Here is a 19,270-nt window from a genome sequence, read left to right as displayed (position 1 = left end):
AACAATACTGTCCAAGCCAATTCTTGAAGAAATATGAATTTTATGTATTTATTTTATTTGATATATATAAATAAGCAGAAGATATGAGATTTAATCGTTTGGAGATGGCAAAAATGAAAATAAAAACTAGCTCAGTCACACCACATAAAGCCCTTACCACAATCATTACACGTGTCTGCATACCCGCAGAGGATAACACTCCACACGCATAATCCTCAACGCAGACGATTATACCGCAGTGCAGGCATTTTTCAATCTATTGAGGAAAACCCATGTTGTTTCTGGGATTGATAGCCATTGCCCTTTGCATCAGTGTGTTCCAAGGGTTACACTTTATGGGTAACCCCAACATATTTAAATGAAGAAATTTAAGGGTTGAAGCTGGATGGCTTTTTAACACAGGAGGTGGACGCAAGCTCTGAACGTGGCGAGAGTTCGAAATGAAGATATAATGATTTTCTTTTTTCAGCTAGATTTGGCCACTCGAGTTTAGGTTTACTGGCAGTCTTTTGGTTTAGATGTTTATAAAACAGTGAAGCATTTTGTTGTGTCCCCTAGTTTTTGGTGTTTTGTAGTGCTCACAAGCTTTTCTTGGGTTGATGTATGGAATTTGCATTCTGCTTTGAATGTGGAACAGTGTGACAGTGCACCACAACTGAGAACCCAGCTTACAGAGGTTAGATCCCGTTAACAGGGCTTTTTATGATCAATAATTTGATTTCAATTGCGTTGGTGGTTAATTTTCACTGAAATTCATCGTGTATTGTACAGGAACTTTTTATTTTTCTCTAGTATCGAGTCTTTGTAGGCAACTTTTGGGTTATAGTTTAACGCGGTGAAATTGTGCTCGCTTGCCTAACTACGATACATACAAGTGTCAATGGAGAATAAGCTAGTTGGTAAATTGAGTTATCAAATGAATTTGCAGCATGCTGAATGAGCTCGCTTCTTGGAAGGTTGAAGCTTAGGACGTCATTAGGCAGCATGAAGCGAAGAGGGGATCGTGTTCAAAGAGTGAAGCTCGAGATAAAGCTACAAGTATCATACAACTACGGTGAGTCCCACATTTTTCTACGCTACATCTAATTGGCCTCAATCCAAAAAATTATAGTAGAAAAGGTGTTAATGAATCTAATTTAACATTTTCCTTCAGGCTTCTCCTCCCTTTTGTTCCCCTTTTTTGTGGGATTTCTTATGTTGCAGTTTACTGGCTCAACTAGAATATGTTTAGACTGCTTCTGCTTCTTTACTTGCAGTGCAGATGTCCAGAATGCAATTGAGAACGAGAATTATGCAGTGGCAGCTGGATTACGACATCAAGTTTCAAAACTGGGAAGCAGAGTCTTTTCCTGCATCTGCTAGAGCTCTGGCATATGAAAATGCACAGTATGCATTTTGTTTAGGGCAGAAAGTGAGGCACAAAATTTTTGGTATGTAAACTTGGCTTCCACACCATCATTTAAACCTTTCATCTGTTTTCAGTTCCTTTATGAGGTTCAGTTGCATTGAATACGCAGAAAAAGAATCTGTAGAGATGCGTTTATGCAATGGGAGCACATCCTTAGAACTGAATGTTATAATTCTGGACTCGGTAAATGAATTCTACAGCCGCAGCCGTATAGAGTCTCTTACGTGAGAAGAATCAAAGTGCAAATATAAAAGATTAGGAGTTGCTTATCCTGTTGCGATGCGTCAACAATTCGTACTTCACTCTTTTTTATGTTTCCATGATTCTATTGAGTTTGGATCTTGGCCTAATAGCAAACTTCCATAGCTGCATGCTAGCTTTTCTTTCCCTGATGTCTCAGTAGTTCCTGAGGAAAATTTGGTTGCTCCTGAGAAACCGGATATGCATGGTAAGTCAAGTTGTTGATTAAAAAATGAAGCATTCCCCTGGCTTGTTTGACTTGATTGTTTTTAGGCATATGATCAATGTGCAGGAAAGGTTTGATCATCCCTGTACATCTTTTCTTTTCTACGGGATGGAGACACCAGGAGATTTTATCCTAATCAAGCAGCTGCGTGAAAAGTACAATAGGCCTCGTCAGTCATGAAGTGGCGCCGGTTGATCAATATTGAGTATCTATGATTTTGTATTTTAAAAATATATTTGAAAAAAAATTTAAAAAATTATTTATTATTTATTTTAATTAATTTTTTTATATTTTGAGATTGTTTTAAGGTATTTATTTTAAAAAATATTATTTTAATATATTTTTAAAAACTATTACTATTTTAATACCAAAACGACGCCTTAAATGACGATAATGGTGGCGGCGTGCTTAAGCAGGCGAGTGCTGCCTTCTGGTCCACGTGATTTTGAGAATGGAGGCATGGAGCTGAAAAGCTTGTGGAATTTTTCAATCTATCTCAGTCATGTATGATTTGATGGCGCTATCTTCACTTGTTCTGCTGGAAATTTCAGATGTGATTTGATTTAGATCATGTGTTAGCAATATGGCATAATAACTTGTATGGAAATTTCAGATGTGATGTGATTTGATTTAGATCATGTGTTCTTCGTAGACATTAGAGAGTAGAAACATGTTGTTCTTGTGTTTTTATTCGTTCACAACCAAAGCTTAGTCCTTGTAGTTTAACTCAACTAGTTAACTAATCCTTGTAGTTTAACAAACTATGTTTTTTATTTTTTAATATGCTTGCAACTTGGTCTTTCTGTCAATTATATATTATTTTCTAATAAATTTATTTTTTACTTTTTAAAAAACAGAGTGCAAGAAAGGAGAAAAAGATATCGGGAAAATCTGATTTGAAAAGAAGGTAATTTTCAAATAAAAAGATTACTATATCTAAGATGGTCAATGATGTCAAATGGCAAAATTAATTATTTTTATAGTATAAATACTAATTAATCAATTGCAATAAACTACAGGCACTATATATAATAAACGTTTTTGCTGCTGCTGCTGCTTGTCTTGTGAAGAAATAATAGCATGATTTATGAATGGTCCGAATCTAAGCTAATACAATATTTTGATTCCACAGCTTGCTTTTCGCTTAATCAATCTGCTTTCTGCTTTCTTCTTTCTTGTTCCACTGATTTCATAGCGGGAGAGCACCCTTTCTGTCGTGGCCCATATAACCAATCATTGTTTGCTACTTGCTCGGGCTTCTAACTTCTGCATCGCTTCTTACACAATCGACAATGTTGTGTCTGCTTATTAACAAAGAAGCAGAATGACACGCTACATGCCCCTTTTCAGGTCCTGCAAAACCTTAAGACAATTAAACCAACTCCATGCCCACCTTTCAGTCACTAATCTCTCCAACACCGCCCAAGCCTCCACCAAACTCATCGAGTCCTATGCCCAAATGGGTTCCATTAAATCCTCAACACTTGTCTTTGAAACCTATCAAAACCCTGATTCTTTCATGTGGGGTGTCCTTATAAAATGCCATGTCTGGTCTCACGCTTTTGAAGAAGCCATTTTACTCTACGACAAGATGTTATGCAATGAAGCTCAAATTACTAGTTTCGTATTTCCTTCAGTTTTGAGAGCTTGTGCTGGTTTTGGGGACATGTTTATTGGTGCAAAAGTTCACGGGAGGATAATTAAATGTGGGTTTGATAACGATCCTTTTATTGAGACTTCACTTCTCGGTTTGTATGGAGAATTAGGTTGCTTAACTGATGCAAGGAAGGTGTTTGATGATATTCCGGTCAGAGATTTGGTTTCGTGGAGTTCGATTATTTCTAGTTATGTTGATAAGGGAGAGGCAAATGAAGCGTTGGAGATGTTTAGGTTGTTGGTAAATGAACGTGTTAAATTGGACTGGGTTATAATGTTAAGTGTCACTGAGGCTTGTTCTAAACTGGGCATTTTGAAGCTAGCTAAGTCCATACATGGTTATATCGTTAGGAGGAGAGTTGACACTTGTGAGGCGTTGGATAATTCCCTTATTGAGATGTATAGTTCATGTGATGATTTGTATAGTGCTGAGAGAATTTTTGTAAATATGGCCAATAAGACTTTTATTTCATGGACTTCAATGATTTACTGTTATAATCGAAGCGGTTGGTTTAAAGAAGCTTTTGAGATTTTTGTGAAGATGCTAGAGTTGAAAGTGGAGCCGAATGTGATTACCATAATGGGGGTTCTTAAATCTTGTTCTGGGTTAAGCTGGCTTAGAGAAGGGAAATTAATTCATTGTTATGCATTGAAGAAAGGTATGACATTCCAAGATGACTGTCTAGGGCCAGTGTTAATTGAATTATATGCTGGATGTGGTAAACTAGGTTATTGTGAGAAGGTTCTTCTTGCAATTGGGGAGAGAAATGTTGTGTCATGGAACACACTCTTATCGATAAATGCTAGGCAAGGGTTGTTCGAGGAAGCACTGGTATTATTTGTGCAGATGCAAAAACGAGGACTAATGCTGGATTTTTTTAGCCTGTCAAGTGCGATATCTGCTTGTGGAAATGTGGGTTCATTACAGCTTGGGCGTCAGATACATGGTTATGCCATCAAACGATGCATTTTGGGCGAGTTTGTCAAGAATGCTCTAATTGGCATGTACTCGAGGTGTGGTTTCTCAGATTCAGCATACATGATATTTAATGATATTAAACAAAAAAGTAGTGTGGCTTGGAATTCTATTATTTCCGGGTTCGTTCAGAGTGGTAATTCGATAGAGGCAATTCATCTCGTTGATCAAATGTACCTCAATTGTCTTAAAATAACTGATGTGGTCTTCTTAAGTGCAATTCAAGCTTGCGCAGACATGGTATGTCTTGAAAAGGGAAAATGGCTTCACCACAAACTCATTATGTATGGTGTAGAGAAGGATCTTTACATAGAAACTGCTCTAACTGATATGTATGCAAAGTGTGGAGATCTTCGAACTGCCGAAGGTGTTTTTCATAGCATGTCAGAAAAGAGTGTGGTGTCATGGAGTGCGATGATTTCTGGATATGGAATGCATGGTCGTATTGATGCTGCAATCACTTTCTTCAATCAAATGGTAGAATTGGGAATAAAACCAAATCATATTACCTTCATGAATATCCTATCAGCATGTAGTCATTCAGGATCTGTGGAACAAGGAAAGTTCTATTTTGACCTGATGAGAGATTTTGGCGTTGAACCAAACTCAGAACACTTTGCTTGTTTGGTTGACCTTCTGAGCCGTGCAGGTGATGTCAACGGAGCCTACAAAATAATCAACTCAATGCCATTTCCTGCAGATGCTAGTGTTTTGGGTAATTTACTTAATGGGTGTCGAATTCACCAGAGGATGGACATGATCCCCGAAATTGAAAAGGATCTCTTGAAGATCAGGACAAGTGATACCGGGCATTATTCCTTGTTATCTAATATCTACGCAGAAATAGGAAACTGGGCTGCTCGTGAGAACACCAGAGGTATTATGGAGCGTTCAGGCTATAAGAAGGTTCCTGGGTACAGTGCAATTTAACCTGACTAAAAAGCAATGATGTGAATTTGATCTCCCTATACCTGCAGTGAATTTTATTTTTTCCTTGAGATGAAAATTCCTATGAAAGAGTATCTTTTATGATGACCATACTTGAGAGAATATGAAAATGTTTACAATTTAATCTAGAAAAATCTCTGCACATGCGTCCTGCAATTTACTCTTCTCGTAATAGACTTCTGAAATGCAAAAAAATAAAATAAAATCAGAATCAACTTTATAATTCTCTAGTTCAAACTTTTCGTCACCATCTTTATTTGTCTTTTTTACTTTTCTGTATTTGTATTGCCTTTCTGGCAAAGTGGTGAAATCTAGGTAAAAAAAATTGCCCTGGCAGGAATTAATGTGGATCATGGTGACATCCCACCAACAATGACCTCATTCCCTGTCCAAGTCAAATGTGGATCAATGCTGTAAAGGATGATCTTGATATTGTGGATCATAGTAAGAAAAAACAACAGCAGCCAATGATTGACCAAGAAAACCAGCTACGTAGTAAAACTGTGTATATATAATTTTCAATCTTTGATTACATTCATCAAAAGAAAATCTGTTTAATTAAACTCGCAAAGCTCGTACCAAATATGTAAGGCACATCCAAGGAGACTTGACCCCTCGGTTTGGTAGTTGTGTATTTACCTTTTCTCTTATTTCTTACAGCAAAGGTAACCCATCAAAATTCTTGATGGCCATGTTTGAAGAACCGGAGGTAGTAAAATCATCACATCAATGATACAACAAGACCACAGAAAGATTTCCTGTGAATGCACCATACGCAAGTTTCCGCATTCATCATGCAGCTCCAGCTCATTGCTCGAGAGACAAGAAACTATCAACATAGATCTCATCGTCAAGCATTTCCCCAATGACCATCTTCAATCATCTTTAAGATGGCAAAGCTCTATTTATTTCAGTGCAATTCCATGTACATCATGGCATCGATGCATGGCCTATGCAAGGGAAGCAGCTGTAGAAAAGGAGAAGTGGTCACCATCCATCTCCATCAGGCTACAATCAGAAGTTTTCATCAATCCTCTCTGTTTCATCAACTCCCGTACCTGCTTAACCTGATTCCATCTTCCATCCGAAGCATACAGATTGCACATTAGCACAATGTAACAAGCTTCACCAGTTTGGAGCTCTAGCATCCTCTTGATTGCTACCTCTCCAAGATCAAACCTTGAATGTAGTCCACATCCATGAGGAAATGCTCCAAACAAACTAGCATCTGGTTGAACTGGCATTTTCTGAATGAAGCCCAGGGCTTCCTCAGGCCTGCCAGCACGAGCTACAGGTCAACCAAGCATGTATAATGCTTCATTGTAAGCACTTGTAATCCTGACATGTACTGAAAAGCCGCCACCCTTCCACAACCGTCCATGTATGGCTACATGCCTATAAGATGGATGTGAAGATCTCTTCATTGGGTTTCAACTCTGCCTTCAACATATCACCGAAAATTGAAAGGGATCCACGACCATCCCCCTGAATTTCGTAGTCACAAATCATTGCACTCCATGTGACAGTGCTTTTCTTGCCCATATCGTCAAAAATAATACGAGCAGATTCAACATTCCCACAGTTGGCATAAAAGGTCAAAAGTGCAGTGCCAGCATAAACATGAGAGGATAATAGACCCCTCTTTACTGTGTAAGCATGAAAAGAAGAACCGACTTGGAGAGCACTAAGGGAAGCACAAGCTGACAAGACACTAACTAGCGTGACTGCATCAGGTAAGACAGATCCCGTCCTCATTTGGCGAAACAGTTCAAGGGCTTTGTATGCAGAACCATTCTGATAAAGCCCGGAAATAATGGAATTCCAGACAACCAATTCCTATCTGAAACTGTCTCAAATATAAAACGAGCATATCAATTAATTTGGCATTTAGCATAAGAATCCACCAAAGAGTTTGTGACAATAGGCTCCCGTGACCCAAGCTTTTAATACTCAGACCATGAACTGACTGAACATGCTGAAACACACTTGCAACGGTAACGTCATTAGGCAAGACACCGGCGCATTCCTTATGCATGAACAACTTCAAAGCCTCCTCGGAACAGCCTTTCTGGGTGCGCCCGAAGATCATAGCTGTCCACGAGATGAGATCAATATCACACAGCTCATCAAATACAGACCTCGCATCTCTAATGATTCCACACTTTGCATACACGTCTAGAAGGGTTGTCACCAAGTAAGAACCAAGTTCAAAAACACATTTAATCAAGTATCCATGAAGCCACTTCCCTTGATGCAAAGCTCCTAACTTTTTACATGCAGTAACTAAGCTCCATAGTGCAATTGGATTTGCTTCAATCAACTCCTCTCATTCTATTAAATAAAACTAACCCTTCTTGAGCACAATTGTTCCGTACATAGCCAGCAACCATGAAGCTCCAAGTAACCCATTTCTATCAAGATTTCCATCGAACACGGCACAAGAACAGTCAATGTCTCCACACTTGGCATACATGTCAACAAGACCAGTCGACACAAGACTATCAGGATTCCCTAACTTGACAATTTGATAGTGTACTTTCCTTACAGGCCTTTTAAACATGGGAAAAAACAACATCATGACAATCTTTTAAGCACATTCTCATGCGATTATAGAACCTAATAATCTCTCAAAACACATTGTTCAAAAAATACCATCTGATCATCGCTTTCCACGAAGAAAACCCGGGTCGGGTATTGAGTCGAACAATAAGCGTGAAAAATCAACACGGCCAAAAGAACCATAAGAGTTAATTAATTTGGTGCTGCGAGAAAGATCCCGAGTGAGGCCCTGAACAATGAGGCAAGCGTGCATTTCCATGAGAGTATCGATGTTTTCGCGGAGACCCAGAAGGCGAAAGGATGGGTTTGGAAGAAGTTGTAGGGTATTGGGGGCAGAGGCATGTCTTGGTGGTGTACATAAGGTGGGTGTTCTAACTCTAAGAGCAGTTGATGGTGTGCATAGAGGAGAGATTTCTCCATTCAAGGTAGAAAGCTTTGTTTTTTTGCAGATACGCTTGTTTGTGGAAAAGAGAGATTAGTTTCACCATTTTTGTTTTATAGCTACGAGTTTGGATTAGATGAGACCTCGCATAAGGGATCTTATTTCAACAAAGTGAAATATTGAGCCACTATGGCACGACTATTTGCAGTTGTGACCCAGTTGTTTTACTTTTAAGCAGAGGACTGACTAAATCATTCATGGAGTGAATGTCAGAGTCGATAGGCCCAGTCCTTAGTTGGGGAGAAAGGAGGTAAGATCAGGCACCAAACTGGTGGTAGATGAAAAATCTATCTTCGAAAAAGAGAAAGAACTGGGAATTCTGAGAGGAAAATAGGGAAATATATATTTATGTAAAAATTGCTAGTAGATGCCAAAAGTCGAGTCAACATGGATCTTATTCAATTGTCAAATGTTTCTTTTTCTTTTTGTTTTTTTTTTTGGGCTGTGGCCTGTCGTCGGGAAGGATGGTAAAAAGGAGAAATAATATTTTAAGTTTTAATACTAATAATATAAAACGAAGGATATGAGTGGAGAGGATCTCGTTGCTATTAAAAAATTAAGAGAGAAATAAGTGGAATAAAGAATAGATAAACAAAAACACAGGGGGCAGGAAGGAATGCAATGCGCGCTCTCTTATCAAATAAGGAACAAAGTGGAGAAAAGGACAGACAAGTAGGAGCAGCAGCACTCGAAAGTTGGGTGTGTTTTGGTTTTTCTGCATGACGATACGAAACTATTAGTTTCGTATCGTCATGCAGAAAAACCAAAACACACCCAACTTTCGAGAGTGCTGCTGCTCCTACTTGTCTGTTCTTTTCTTGTCCTTTATATATATATATATATATATATATATATATAGCAGTGGAAAAGGAAAGGAGTTTTGGTGAAAATTAGCATAAACCAAGGAGGAAATTTACTTTTAACCTTCTCGCAGATAACTGTTTACCTGGAATTTATTTTTATTTTTTTCATTCTTCAATGGGTTTGTTTTCCTTGATCTCACGAGCAAGTTATGGATTTTATGGGTTAATTTAAATTTTTTTTAAATTTTATCCTATAATATTTGCTTGATATAGGATTAGGCTTCAGAATTTTTTTTAGTTTGTTTTTAATAAAGTTACTATTGTTTTATTATCTAGGTCACGGGTTTGATAGGTTAACCTAAGTTGACTTTAGTTATTTTTTTATATCTTTTGTTTAATTGAATTTTTTTCAATTTAATCCCTCAACACTAAGTCGATTAGAAATTAAGTTTTATAATTTGTTTTGATTTATTTTCTATGAAGTTAATTTAATCACATAACCTAAGTTGCGAGTTTAGCAGGTTAACATGAGTTTAATCGAGTTGTTTGTTTCTTGATTTTTTTTTTTTATCAATTTCATCTTTCAGTATTAAATTGATTAGAAATTGAGTTTTATAATTTGTTTTGATTTGATTTTTAAAGGGTTACCTTGATCCCTTAATATGGGTCGCATATTTGACAAGTTAATCCAAGTAAATTTGGGTCGGTCCAATATATTTTCATCTCAATATTAAAAAAAGCGTCGTCTTTAATTTTATTTAGTCAAATTATATTTCTAATAGTTATCTGAATTGTTTTTTAACTCGTCAAGTTGACCATGGCATACAGGATCACCCCCCACAGTTATTTTTTTTCATATTGAAAAACACGTTAGTAATACTTAAATATTTTTTTACATTAAAAAAATTGATTTAACATGCAGCGTAGCACGGATAAAATAGTGTAGTTACTAACAATAAACTAAAAGAGGTGGTGTGGTGCCTTTATTGTGCACTATCTTACAAAATATTATGCATTTCAATAATATTTTTTTCTTTGCTTTTGGTTTTTTATTTTTCTAAATCTACTTTTTTTTTAATCTCATACTTTAACATTTGATTTATAGATAATTAAGCTTTATAATTTTATTGTGGTTTGTTTTATACACAGTTAGCTCGGTCTTAAACAGTGTCACAAGTTTGGCAATTTAACTCATTTATCTCGAGTTTTTTTTTAATTGATATTTTTTTTCATCTTCATCTTTCAATATTGGTTGATCATGAATTAAGCTTCATGATTTATTTTGGTTTACTTTATAAAAGGTTATCTTGATCTCATGACAAGAGTCGCAAGTTTAGTGAGTTAACCCAATTGACTCAATTTTTTTTTGTCTTTTTTAATTGGTATTTTTTTTTTTATCATTTAACATTAGATTGATTAAGAATTAGACTTCATAATTTATTTATTTATAAACTCATTAAATTGATGATGTTATATCAAATCAATTTGTATATTGTTAAAAAAAAATATTAGAAAAATATTAGCAATTTGCCTGTCCCGCAAACCATATCTAAATGTAATAAATTTTAAAGATTTATTATTATTATTATTATTATGACAACCACATACATTGTTTAGGAGATTTTTTTTGGGAACAGGTTGATGTGATCATCCATTCCTTTCAGACAGCTCCAATATCATATCTATGAACCAACAGCAACAACACGCTTCCCTCTTCTGCTGCCTTCAAAAGCTTAGGCTATGTTCAAACAATTTTCCTTTTTCATTCAAAGATTTTCTCCTTCTCCGACCCACTACGTGCGTCTATTTTCTCTCTTTCTTTCATTTTTTTCCCCTTACAAACAACAACAACAAAAAAACATTTGTTAATTAGCATCTTGTTTGAAGTTATCTTACAGAACAGAGCAATTATTTAGGAACCTCAGAACACATTTGTTCTTAGTTACATCAGCAATGCAAATAAAATTTAATGATTTCAAGTGGATTGACCTTAAATATAAGAAAGAAATAAATTCTTTCATTAGGGAAATGAACGCTAGCTTAGTTCATGAAATCAAAAGGTTATAAAAACTGTGTCACAGTACTCCTGAAGGATCTTTACTCTTTTTTTTTTCTTTTTCTTTTTTTGATTAAGATGATCTTTTTATATATAAAAGAACACACACACACATACACATTGGGAATACTTGTTATTGAAGCGTGATAAATAGAATCGACAGAACCACAACTAATTACTAGCTGTTACCTTTTATTATTTGTATCAGAATATCAGCCCAGGTGGGAGAGAATCGGAACAAAAATCACCGATGTATCTATAAAAAGGCGTGCAATCAGATACTATACATAGAACCGCTTGTTGTTATCACAAGCCAACAACCCACGATTTAAGGATGCTTCTGCCCTTTTGTTTCCTACACGTGCTTGTGCCTTGTGGCATCACAAACGCACCCAACCACCATTAATAATTTAATATACATCCAGGCCTCCTAATTGACTGGCCAATATTGGCCTGGAGATCTAGAAAATAATCTCTTAGTTCTCAATTTATTTCGCAGGGGTTGTTGCAGGTATTGTTGTAGATGCGTGGTGATGTTAACCGGCAATAGCATGGTGCTTCATAGACGCATAGTTTTTGAGAAACTTTATCCCTCGATGCATGAAAATCTCTCCTTAGAGGTTACCCTATCCCCCAATTACTAGAAGAGTACAAGTATTTCTAGGTATTTCAAAAAACTTAATTGCGATTGGCATGTTTCACTTAAAAAAAAAAAAAAAAGTTGGATTGTTTGAACATTCCTGAGGTAATCTATCCGAGGACTGTTCAATAATTCAATGCGCATACACAGCTCAAGAGTGCTGGTATACATCCTGGAAGAAATCACGCAATATTATTTATGAATAATACAAAGTTGGTTACCACCCAAAGACAGAATCAAGGGGACCTAGATTATGGGCTAAATGTACAAGGAGTCCCCAATGGATCACAACAACTCAATCCCCAGCGTCATAGAAACAAACTTTCTGCTTCCCTCTATAAACTATGAATTGACAAATGAAAGTCTCTTCCTGTAATTAGGTTAAAGGGTGGGATGGAGGATTACCTGCGGGGCATCTTTGCCGGCGGGGGCGTCTAGTTGTCTTCCCCCACCCTGTTAGGTTTCTGTCCTCCAGTCCCACTTCAATATTATGAAGCTGCTGAATTAGTGGAGTGCAAGGTGGGCTTGCGGTCACTGGAGGTGAGGGGCTAACCAGCGAGCGCCGTCCCCCCCTTGCACAACCATTTCTAGTAGAGTTCCTTCTCGTTAATCCTGACTGCCAAGGATGACCTGTGGCTCTCATCATCCCTCCGAATGTTTGAAGATCTTCTCTCACCTCGTGTCTCGAGAGTGAGGCAAGGCCAGGAAGAATGTCCCTCTGGAAGTCCCTCCGTTGCCTTCCTCTTCTTCCCTGGCCCCTTCGGGTTCGTGTCGGTACAGGAGTGGTTCCTGTATCTTCCAGTTTCAGGTTTTCTGGAACCAAAGGCTTGGGCATATAGTCTTCTTCCTTGGTCTCTGTCAATCTCAAAGTCATCGACTCAAAGTAATCAATTACTTCCCATGATGTCTCCAAATTACCATCACAATCTTTGGCTCTTGAAACAGCATCAAACTTGCTCTCTAGATCCTCTCCACAAGATGAAACTATCTCCACAAACCAATGAAGAGGGTCTGTCATAGAAGCTTCACGCAGATTGCAAGTGGCATCATCCAAATGATTCTGGCAACTAGTTGATGAAATGGCAACTATTGCCTTGGCTGCTATTCTGATAAGTTCATCGGTTGGGATTTCAACTCTGTGCTCTGTTGACTGTAAAGCCGCTTCATGTCCCTTTTCTTCTGTGGAAATGATATTCTCCTCAATCTCAGGAACTGCAGGGGCTTCCAAATCTATTCCTACAACAATCTTTGCACTGAAGACTGGAACAGAAGGCATCAGAGAAGTTTCATCATCATTGATGCAAGAGTTCAAGTCAATCTGGCATCTGAAATTGGCAACTTTTGTAGCTGGTTCTTTTGCAACAACCACAATTTCTTCTGCAGTCTGTTGAGCCAAGTCAGGAACAGCTGGATCACAAGGTAAGTTTATATCAAATACCTTATTTTTCTTGCTATTTTCCACTTCTTCAGATAGCCGAGGAAGGGCCACAGAAGAAGAGGTGAAGGAAGAAGACTCATTCTTAGGAATATGAGGCTTTTCAAAAATTGGAAACCCAAGAATTTTTCTGCAGCTTGAGTCGCTACCTTGAATCACACTGGTCTCAACAACATTGGGACAGGAAGCCAAATTCATTTTCTGAACAGCTATTTGATTAGGAACCTTTCCAATTTCACTCTTATCTTGTAATTGATTCAGAGAAGATAAGAAAGTCGATTCCCCCATATTTAAATCCATCCCCTTGGTGCCCTCATTCTTAAAAGCACGCTTAGCTTTAAGCCAAGGCAAAGCTGCGAGATGATCCTCATGCTTTCTTTCTAAATCTATAACTTCAATACCTTGCTGGTGTGCCACCTTGTTCGATGAGCTGTTCGAAAGCACTGCATTCAAGTTCACATCCCAAGCCAGCTTCGAGTCCATACAATTTGGACTCTTGTAGAAGTTTGCTGAACTGTGATTGATGAAATGCCCAGATGCTCTATTGTTAGTACCAGCACAGTTCCAATACTCATAGTTTCCTGAAGGAAGGTGAACTGATGGTTCCTTGGACCCTGATGAGGACCCATGGTAAAATCCATCTCGGTTGGGCATTTCACAAACAAAGCTTGGGTTAGATGTAGAATTTCTGTTATAATTCCATTGGTCTCCTAAAAACCCATGGCTCTGAGTTGATGACTGTGAGCTCCTACTCAAAGTTGCAGATGAATTCAAATACGGGTGCTTTTGAACTGACATTGATTTCTGGCTTAAGCTAACAGCAGACTTTTCCCAGGAGGAAACAGAGTGACGCCAGAACTTTCCCACATCAGAAGGAGGACCAATTGGATATGGACTGGGTATACGAGAAGCAACAACTGACTCTGAATAGTTACTATGGGAGATCTCGTGATTTCTTTCAGAAAGTTCTAAACCATGAGCTGTTCTCTCTCTCAACAGATCAATCTTGCCTTGATCAGTTAGAAAAAAGGTAGGAGATTCATGAGTTTTACTAAACAGAACTTGCATTGGCTGGGAAGAGGTAGGTTTTTCTGGAGAAGCAGACTTCAAATTATTTTTGCTGTGCCCTGCAATTTGAGACAGCAACATATGAGAGTCAATAGAACCAAAGGAAACAATTGCAAGAACATTGCCAAAAATGCTAAATTCAAAAAGAAAAAAACCTCAGCGAACTTATAGTTTGCCTAACCAACTTGCCAGTGAGTAAAACCATTTTTCAAAAGGTAGATCAATCCATGACAAGCTTCTGGGGGGGGGGGGGGGGGTTTCCAGAACTAAATATAAGGTTCTCTATCATTATGCCACCTTTTTATTTGGTACGAGTTATGAAAACTTTACATGGAAAAAACAGCAAACACTTCCTAAAATATCTGTGCATGATATTCACTAGCTCCACCATAAACAAATAAACACAACTTACAATAATGAAAGCTGGTGTAATGAAGATTTTGAATGAAACCAAAGAACTAAATCGTAATTTTGTGAGGAAACCTTACCTGAGTCAAGTGCATGCGGAAACCAGCATTTTCCGCTGGCATTATGTTGCAAATGTGGACTATTGAGAGTCCCATTGTCACTCCTGTAATGGAAATTTGCTGAACTTTCCTTGTGAAAACCTAGAAGCTCTTGTTTTGGCTTAGGAGCTAGTTCATGTCCTTGGCTCACTGCTTGGGAGGAGGTGCAACCTAAAATATCAACATATGCAGAAGCATTTGCCTCTTCAACCTCGATAGGCTTGTTCAAGTCACCCACATTAACTGGGCTCCTTAAACATGACTCAGATCTTGATGCATCTCCTTGGCAATTATTCTTCCCACCATTGCCAAGAAGAAGATTTCTTTCATTCTGAGATGCAATTTTAGGATTCCTGTTGGACACATAACTTGAAATTCCAGATACATTTTCGTCCCTTAATTGTTCCCCTTCTTCAGTATCTAAGTATTCATCAGCTGGAAGCTGAAGATCAAACATCTTTCTTCTCACCTTTGATGGTCTGGACTCTAGAATCTCCACATCTTTTGAAGCTCCACCATTTTGAGATGGCAAGGGACTAGCTTGTGCACTGCTTCCTTTCAAAGAGCTCAAAGGAGAATGAATATCTTCAATGCCTGATGTGGATGGTCTGGCACATATTGAACTTGCCAATGGGAAACTAGGGATATGCCATTTACGAGCATCTTCGGATGTAATCTGGGAAGCTAAAGGGCTAGATGAAAATGATGTCTCAACAGGCAATTGATTTTTAAGTAGTTCTTTCCTTTTAATTTCATCCATTAAGTCCCTCTGTATTCTGTATATACGGTGAAGTTCACGGAGCTGGATAACAGAGGGAAGAAAGAAAGTTTTAGGTTTGTAGCATACAAATGGTATACAGTTCACATTACTTGACTTAAAATGAAACGCACCTGTCTCTTAAATATGGCCTCATGCTCAAGCATTGTCTGCTTTACTACGTCCTTATCGTTCCCTGGATAAGCATCTGCAATGACCCTAGGCAAGAGACCATTGTAATGCTGCCCATTTGTAAAGGTTTTATCTCCATAGAACAGGGGCCAGCTACAACTGTTAGAATCCTCATTAAGATCCCTCATTGAGAAATATCCTGGGAAGTAACTTTCACACTGCACTTTTGTTCCCATTCCTGGCAAACAATCAAAGATATGAAGCAAATGTCAAAAACATAACCATCAAAGAAACTATCATTTAGCAGCAGATATGCGAACTTTAGGAAAGATCACGGATTTTCTCTACAAATTTGTTATGGTAGACAAAAGGAAATGCTATTCATTGACAAAGAGTCGACCTTTGACAATCATGGTGTTACAAATTCAATGATAATGTCATAATCAACCCAAAAATAAAAAGATCCACATGTGCAACATGCATTTACAAGCTTTGGCCATTCATCAATTGTCATAGCACCATTAGTGTAAATACCTTAACATACACTGACGTATCTAGACAAAAAGGCATGGATCAATGGCCGCACTGCTTAATCAAGTTAAGTCTTTTTCTGATCAGCAGTAAGAAAAGCAAATGAAGGTTCTTTCAAAAAACAGTGAGGCATGCAGGTTATTAGGCATCAAACACCACAGTTAAGGAAGGGCGAAGAGTTCAAAAAGTCTGCATACTACAGCCATCAAGAAAGTTATTTCCTAAAAGCAGGAATACTTGTCTCAAATGACCATTAATTAACATATTTACCATAAAAAATGTCGTGAACACAATTACTAAGATGCAGTAGATTTGGCAGCCCCGAGTTACAGGGAAGGAACTGACATACTTAATGACAGGTGTGCTTACAGTCTTATATAAAGCATGCCACAGTAATTCACCTAACCCTGCTTTCCCAGGACTGAAAAACTACAGATAAATTTCTAAAGAGGGTTAGACAGAGTGAAACTTTTGCCGCTTACAATCTCTTGAAAATTACTATCTTCCCACAGTTCGAAAAAAATCATATAAAAGGGGAAAAAAACTATAAGAGACTGCTTAGATAAGGAAAGAAAGAAAGAAAAGATTCTTAATAAACCTCAAAACAATTATATTTAACTGCCAATAAAGTGTACATGATTGCTGAATATGCAATGGTTGTCCATGATCACTCAAATTGCTCAAATGCTAAAATCCCCAAACAATTAGGCAATTTCTACTATTTCATTTTGATTCAAGGATCAATGGAGATGGCCCAGGTATACAGTCAAAAAGACCACCTACAAAACATGCAGTTATTTTCTCACAGATCATGTATGTCATGCCATAATCATACAGAAAGGTTAGAAGATGACCGCTAATGAGATGTTCTTTTCAACTGGGGTAAGTCACAAGCAGCTTAATTTCTGGCCTCAAATGTAAGAAGATGAAGTTGGCTTCCTAATAAGACATATACCACTCAAAGCCATGAAGAAAGCGCAAGCAGTAAACACCTGTTCTTGCCTTGCCAATTTTCTAATGATACAAATCATCACACAAGCATAAACACAGATGCAGAAGGGCCAAAGTTAGAAGAGACCAAGATACCATCAAGACACCATGACTATACCTCCTAAAAAAGAATTCAATTTCAACTCATTGACAGGTCTCCTTCTTCACTCTAAGCTAAAATGAATAGAAAGCATACAAATCCTTCTGGCCATTTGTACCAAAGATAGAATGTTCTGAGCTAATGCAGCTAAAAAAATTAATAAGCACGGAACATATAAAAGCAGGGTATGTATAGTCCATCACCATAGACTCCAGATATCCAAATACCTACATGGAAACCGAAATTCACAGAAATGGCTAGATTTAAGGAAAAACCTAAAATAACGTCAATTTAATAAGCCCTATTGATCAACAAGGAGAATTCAAGTATATTCACTTCAATTTACTATGATAAACATATAAAAGCCTAATTAGTCCGAAAAGGTAATACACCAGATCCCTCACTAATTCAATCTAAAATAACATTGCGTATCAGCAAATAGCAGCAACAGAATCTATCATACAAAATAGTAAACTAACCCATTAAATCAAATTACCCTTCAAAACAATCCAGAAACACCAGAAAACTATATATATAAAAAAAAAAAAAACAAAAACAAAATTCAGAGCACACACACAGGGAGAGAGAAACACTCGCAATAAAGGAAATGGAAAAGGTCATAATCCCAACAATTTATCAGACTAAAAATAAAAAATAATTATTAATTAAATCCTGAAATAAATTAAAACCCGGTTAACCAAGTCACCAAACAATAAATCAAATTATACAGAAAGAAAGTGCAAAAAATAAATATTACCTCAGACCCACATCCTATTATCTCATCTCCTCAAGAATCCCCATAGATTCAATCATTCGACAGTTACCTCCACATCATGGACAAAATTCAAAGAGTCCAAGAGACTGACACTATCAAAACACACACCCAAAAAATAAGCTTAAAAAGAAACCAATAAAAAGTCACAATAACACGACAAATAAGAAAGTGGGTGTTGTTGCAACTCCATTAAAGAAGCTTAGATCTTCCCCAGACTGAACAAAAGAGAGAAGATTTCGATCTACTGGGCCACTCTCTCTCTCAACAACTAAAACAAATATAAAAGAAAAGAATGGGTTTTGAGAGAGAGAGATTGTATTTTTATTTATTCTAGAGAGAGGGGGGGGGGAGAGATCCCAGATAAGAAATCCTTACACAAACAAACGACCTTCTAATAACAGTGACATGAAATTTGTCAACATCCGGTCTCTTTTTATTCTCTGCGTTTTCTCCTCACTTCTCTCTAGCTCTCTCTCACTATACATTTCTGTTATTTTCCCATTTATAATATATTACTAGTAAGAAGTACTTGTTGTTGTTTTATTATATAGGTTTTTGAGGGGAAAATCTTAAATAAATGGAGAGCATTTCTGGATTCTCTCCACCTTCCTTGCTTTAGGTACAGATATTAAAAATATATTATTACATTTGACAGAAAGCAAATAAATAAATAAATTGCTACAGAGAAAACCCTGCACTGGCATTCCCTTACAAAACCATCTTGACAAAAACAACCTTGTATGTTACTTACCTTATCAGTGTATTGGAAGCTTAAATATAAACTTAATCTATAGTGGTTGTTTGCTCCTTGATTAAGAGTAATCAATTGGCTAGTATATGCACTTATTTCCATTTAAACCAGTGTTTTATTGACTAATTCAGCACACACACACACACACACAAAATGGACTGTGAGAAGGATTAGGTTTCTTCAGGTTTTGGGTCAGATAATTAGTACCCTTCCATTTAGGGTATATTTACAAGATTGAATTTTTGATTCTCGACTGCTTGGTTTTGATTGG

At 37.2% G+C, this 19,270-nt stretch overlaps 3 protein-coding genes and 1 pseudogene across 6 annotated transcripts; 2 read left to right on the top strand and 2 right to left on the bottom strand.

The window, feature by feature from the left end:
* Positions 1-149: 149 nt before the first annotated feature.
* On the top strand, positions 150-2,666 carry LOC112328313 (uncharacterized). 4 transcript variants are annotated; one of them, XR_002983063.2, is made up of 4 exons: positions 151-676; positions 929-1,119; positions 1,257-1,856; positions 1,941-2,666. XR_002983063.2 is itself a non-coding variant. In XM_052455197.1 (4 exons), exons 2-4 carry the CDS (start codon positions 937-939, stop codon positions 1,634-1,636), a joined length of 411 nt encoding a protein of 136 aa, XP_052311157.1. In that variant the 5' UTR covers positions 151-676; positions 929-936; the 3' UTR covers positions 1,637-2,666. The 4 variants fall into 4 exon arrangements, 1 of the variants encoding a protein (XP_052311157.1); XM_052455197.1 differs by having other exon boundaries at positions 929-1,054; positions 1,257-1,430; positions 1,518-2,666; XR_008059900.1 differs by lacking the exon at positions 151-676 and having other exon boundaries at positions 693-1,054; positions 1,257-1,430; positions 1,518-1,856.
* Positions 2,667-2,925: 259 nt separating this feature from the next.
* Positions 2,926-5,596, top strand: LOC7460718 (putative pentatricopeptide repeat-containing protein At1g69350, mitochondrial). The gene has a single exon (XM_002312237.3). The coding sequence runs from the start codon at positions 3,199-3,201 to the stop codon at positions 5,434-5,436; it is 2,238 nt and encodes a 745-aa protein (XP_002312273.3). The 5' UTR covers positions 2,926-3,198; the 3' UTR covers positions 5,437-5,596.
* A 329-nt stretch (positions 5,597-5,925) lies between these two features.
* LOC18101457 (pentatricopeptide repeat-containing protein At2g03380, mitochondrial-like) lies at positions 5,926-8,813 on the bottom strand (annotated as a pseudogene).
* Positions 8,814-12,120: 3,307 nt separating this feature from the next.
* Positions 12,121-18,937, bottom strand: LOC18101456 (uncharacterized). Its single transcript, XM_024607166.2, has 5 exons — positions 18,624-18,937; positions 18,231-18,340; positions 15,855-16,090; positions 14,946-15,765; positions 12,121-14,516 (listed from the first exon to the last, which is right to left on the bottom strand). Exons 3-5 carry the CDS (start codon positions 16,086-16,088, stop codon positions 12,331-12,333), a joined length of 3,240 nt encoding a protein of 1,079 aa, XP_024462934.2. The 5' UTR covers positions 16,089-16,090; positions 18,231-18,340; positions 18,624-18,937; the 3' UTR covers positions 12,121-12,330.
* Positions 18,938-19,270: the final 333 nt, after the last annotated feature.

This window comes from Populus trichocarpa, chromosome 8, assembly GCF_000002775.5.
Source record: "Populus trichocarpa isolate Nisqually-1 chromosome 8, P.trichocarpa_v4.1, whole genome shotgun sequence".
NCBI classification, from domain to species: Eukaryota; Viridiplantae; Streptophyta; class Magnoliopsida; order Malpighiales; family Salicaceae; genus Populus; species Populus trichocarpa.
Note: the sequence above shows the minus strand (reverse complement) of the source record. Positions and strands in the feature narration are given on the sequence as shown.

Excerpts from the sequence above, each read along its gene's own strand:
- LOC112328313 (XM_052455197.1), top strand. The coding sequence starts at position 937 with ATGAGCTCGCTTCTTGGAAGGTTGAAGCTTAGGACGTCATTAGGCAGC. Across the intron at positions 1,055-1,256 it reads ACAAGTATCATACAACTACG|TGCAGATGTCCAGAATGCAA; the intron begins GTGAGTCCCACA and ends CTTTACTTGCAG. Across the intron at positions 1,431-1,517 it reads AGTGAGGCACAAAATTTTTG|AAAAAGAATCTGTAGAGATG; the intron begins GTATGTAAACTT and ends TTGAATACGCAG.
- LOC7460718 (XM_002312237.3), top strand. The coding sequence starts at position 3,199 with ATGACACGCTACATGCCCCTTTTCAGGTCCTGCAAAACCTTAAGACAA.
- LOC18101456 (XM_024607166.2), bottom strand. The coding sequence starts at position 16,088 with ATGGGAACAAAAGTGCAGTGTGAAAGTTACTTCCCAGGATATTTCTCA. Across the intron at positions 15,766-15,854 it reads AGGCCATATTTAAGAGACAG|CTCCGTGAACTTCACCGTAT; the intron begins GTGCGTTTCATT and ends TCTGTTATCCAG. Across the intron at positions 14,517-14,945 it reads TCCGCATGCACTTGACTCAG|GGCACAGCAAAAATAATTTG; the intron begins GTAAGGTTTCCT and ends CTCAAATTGCAG.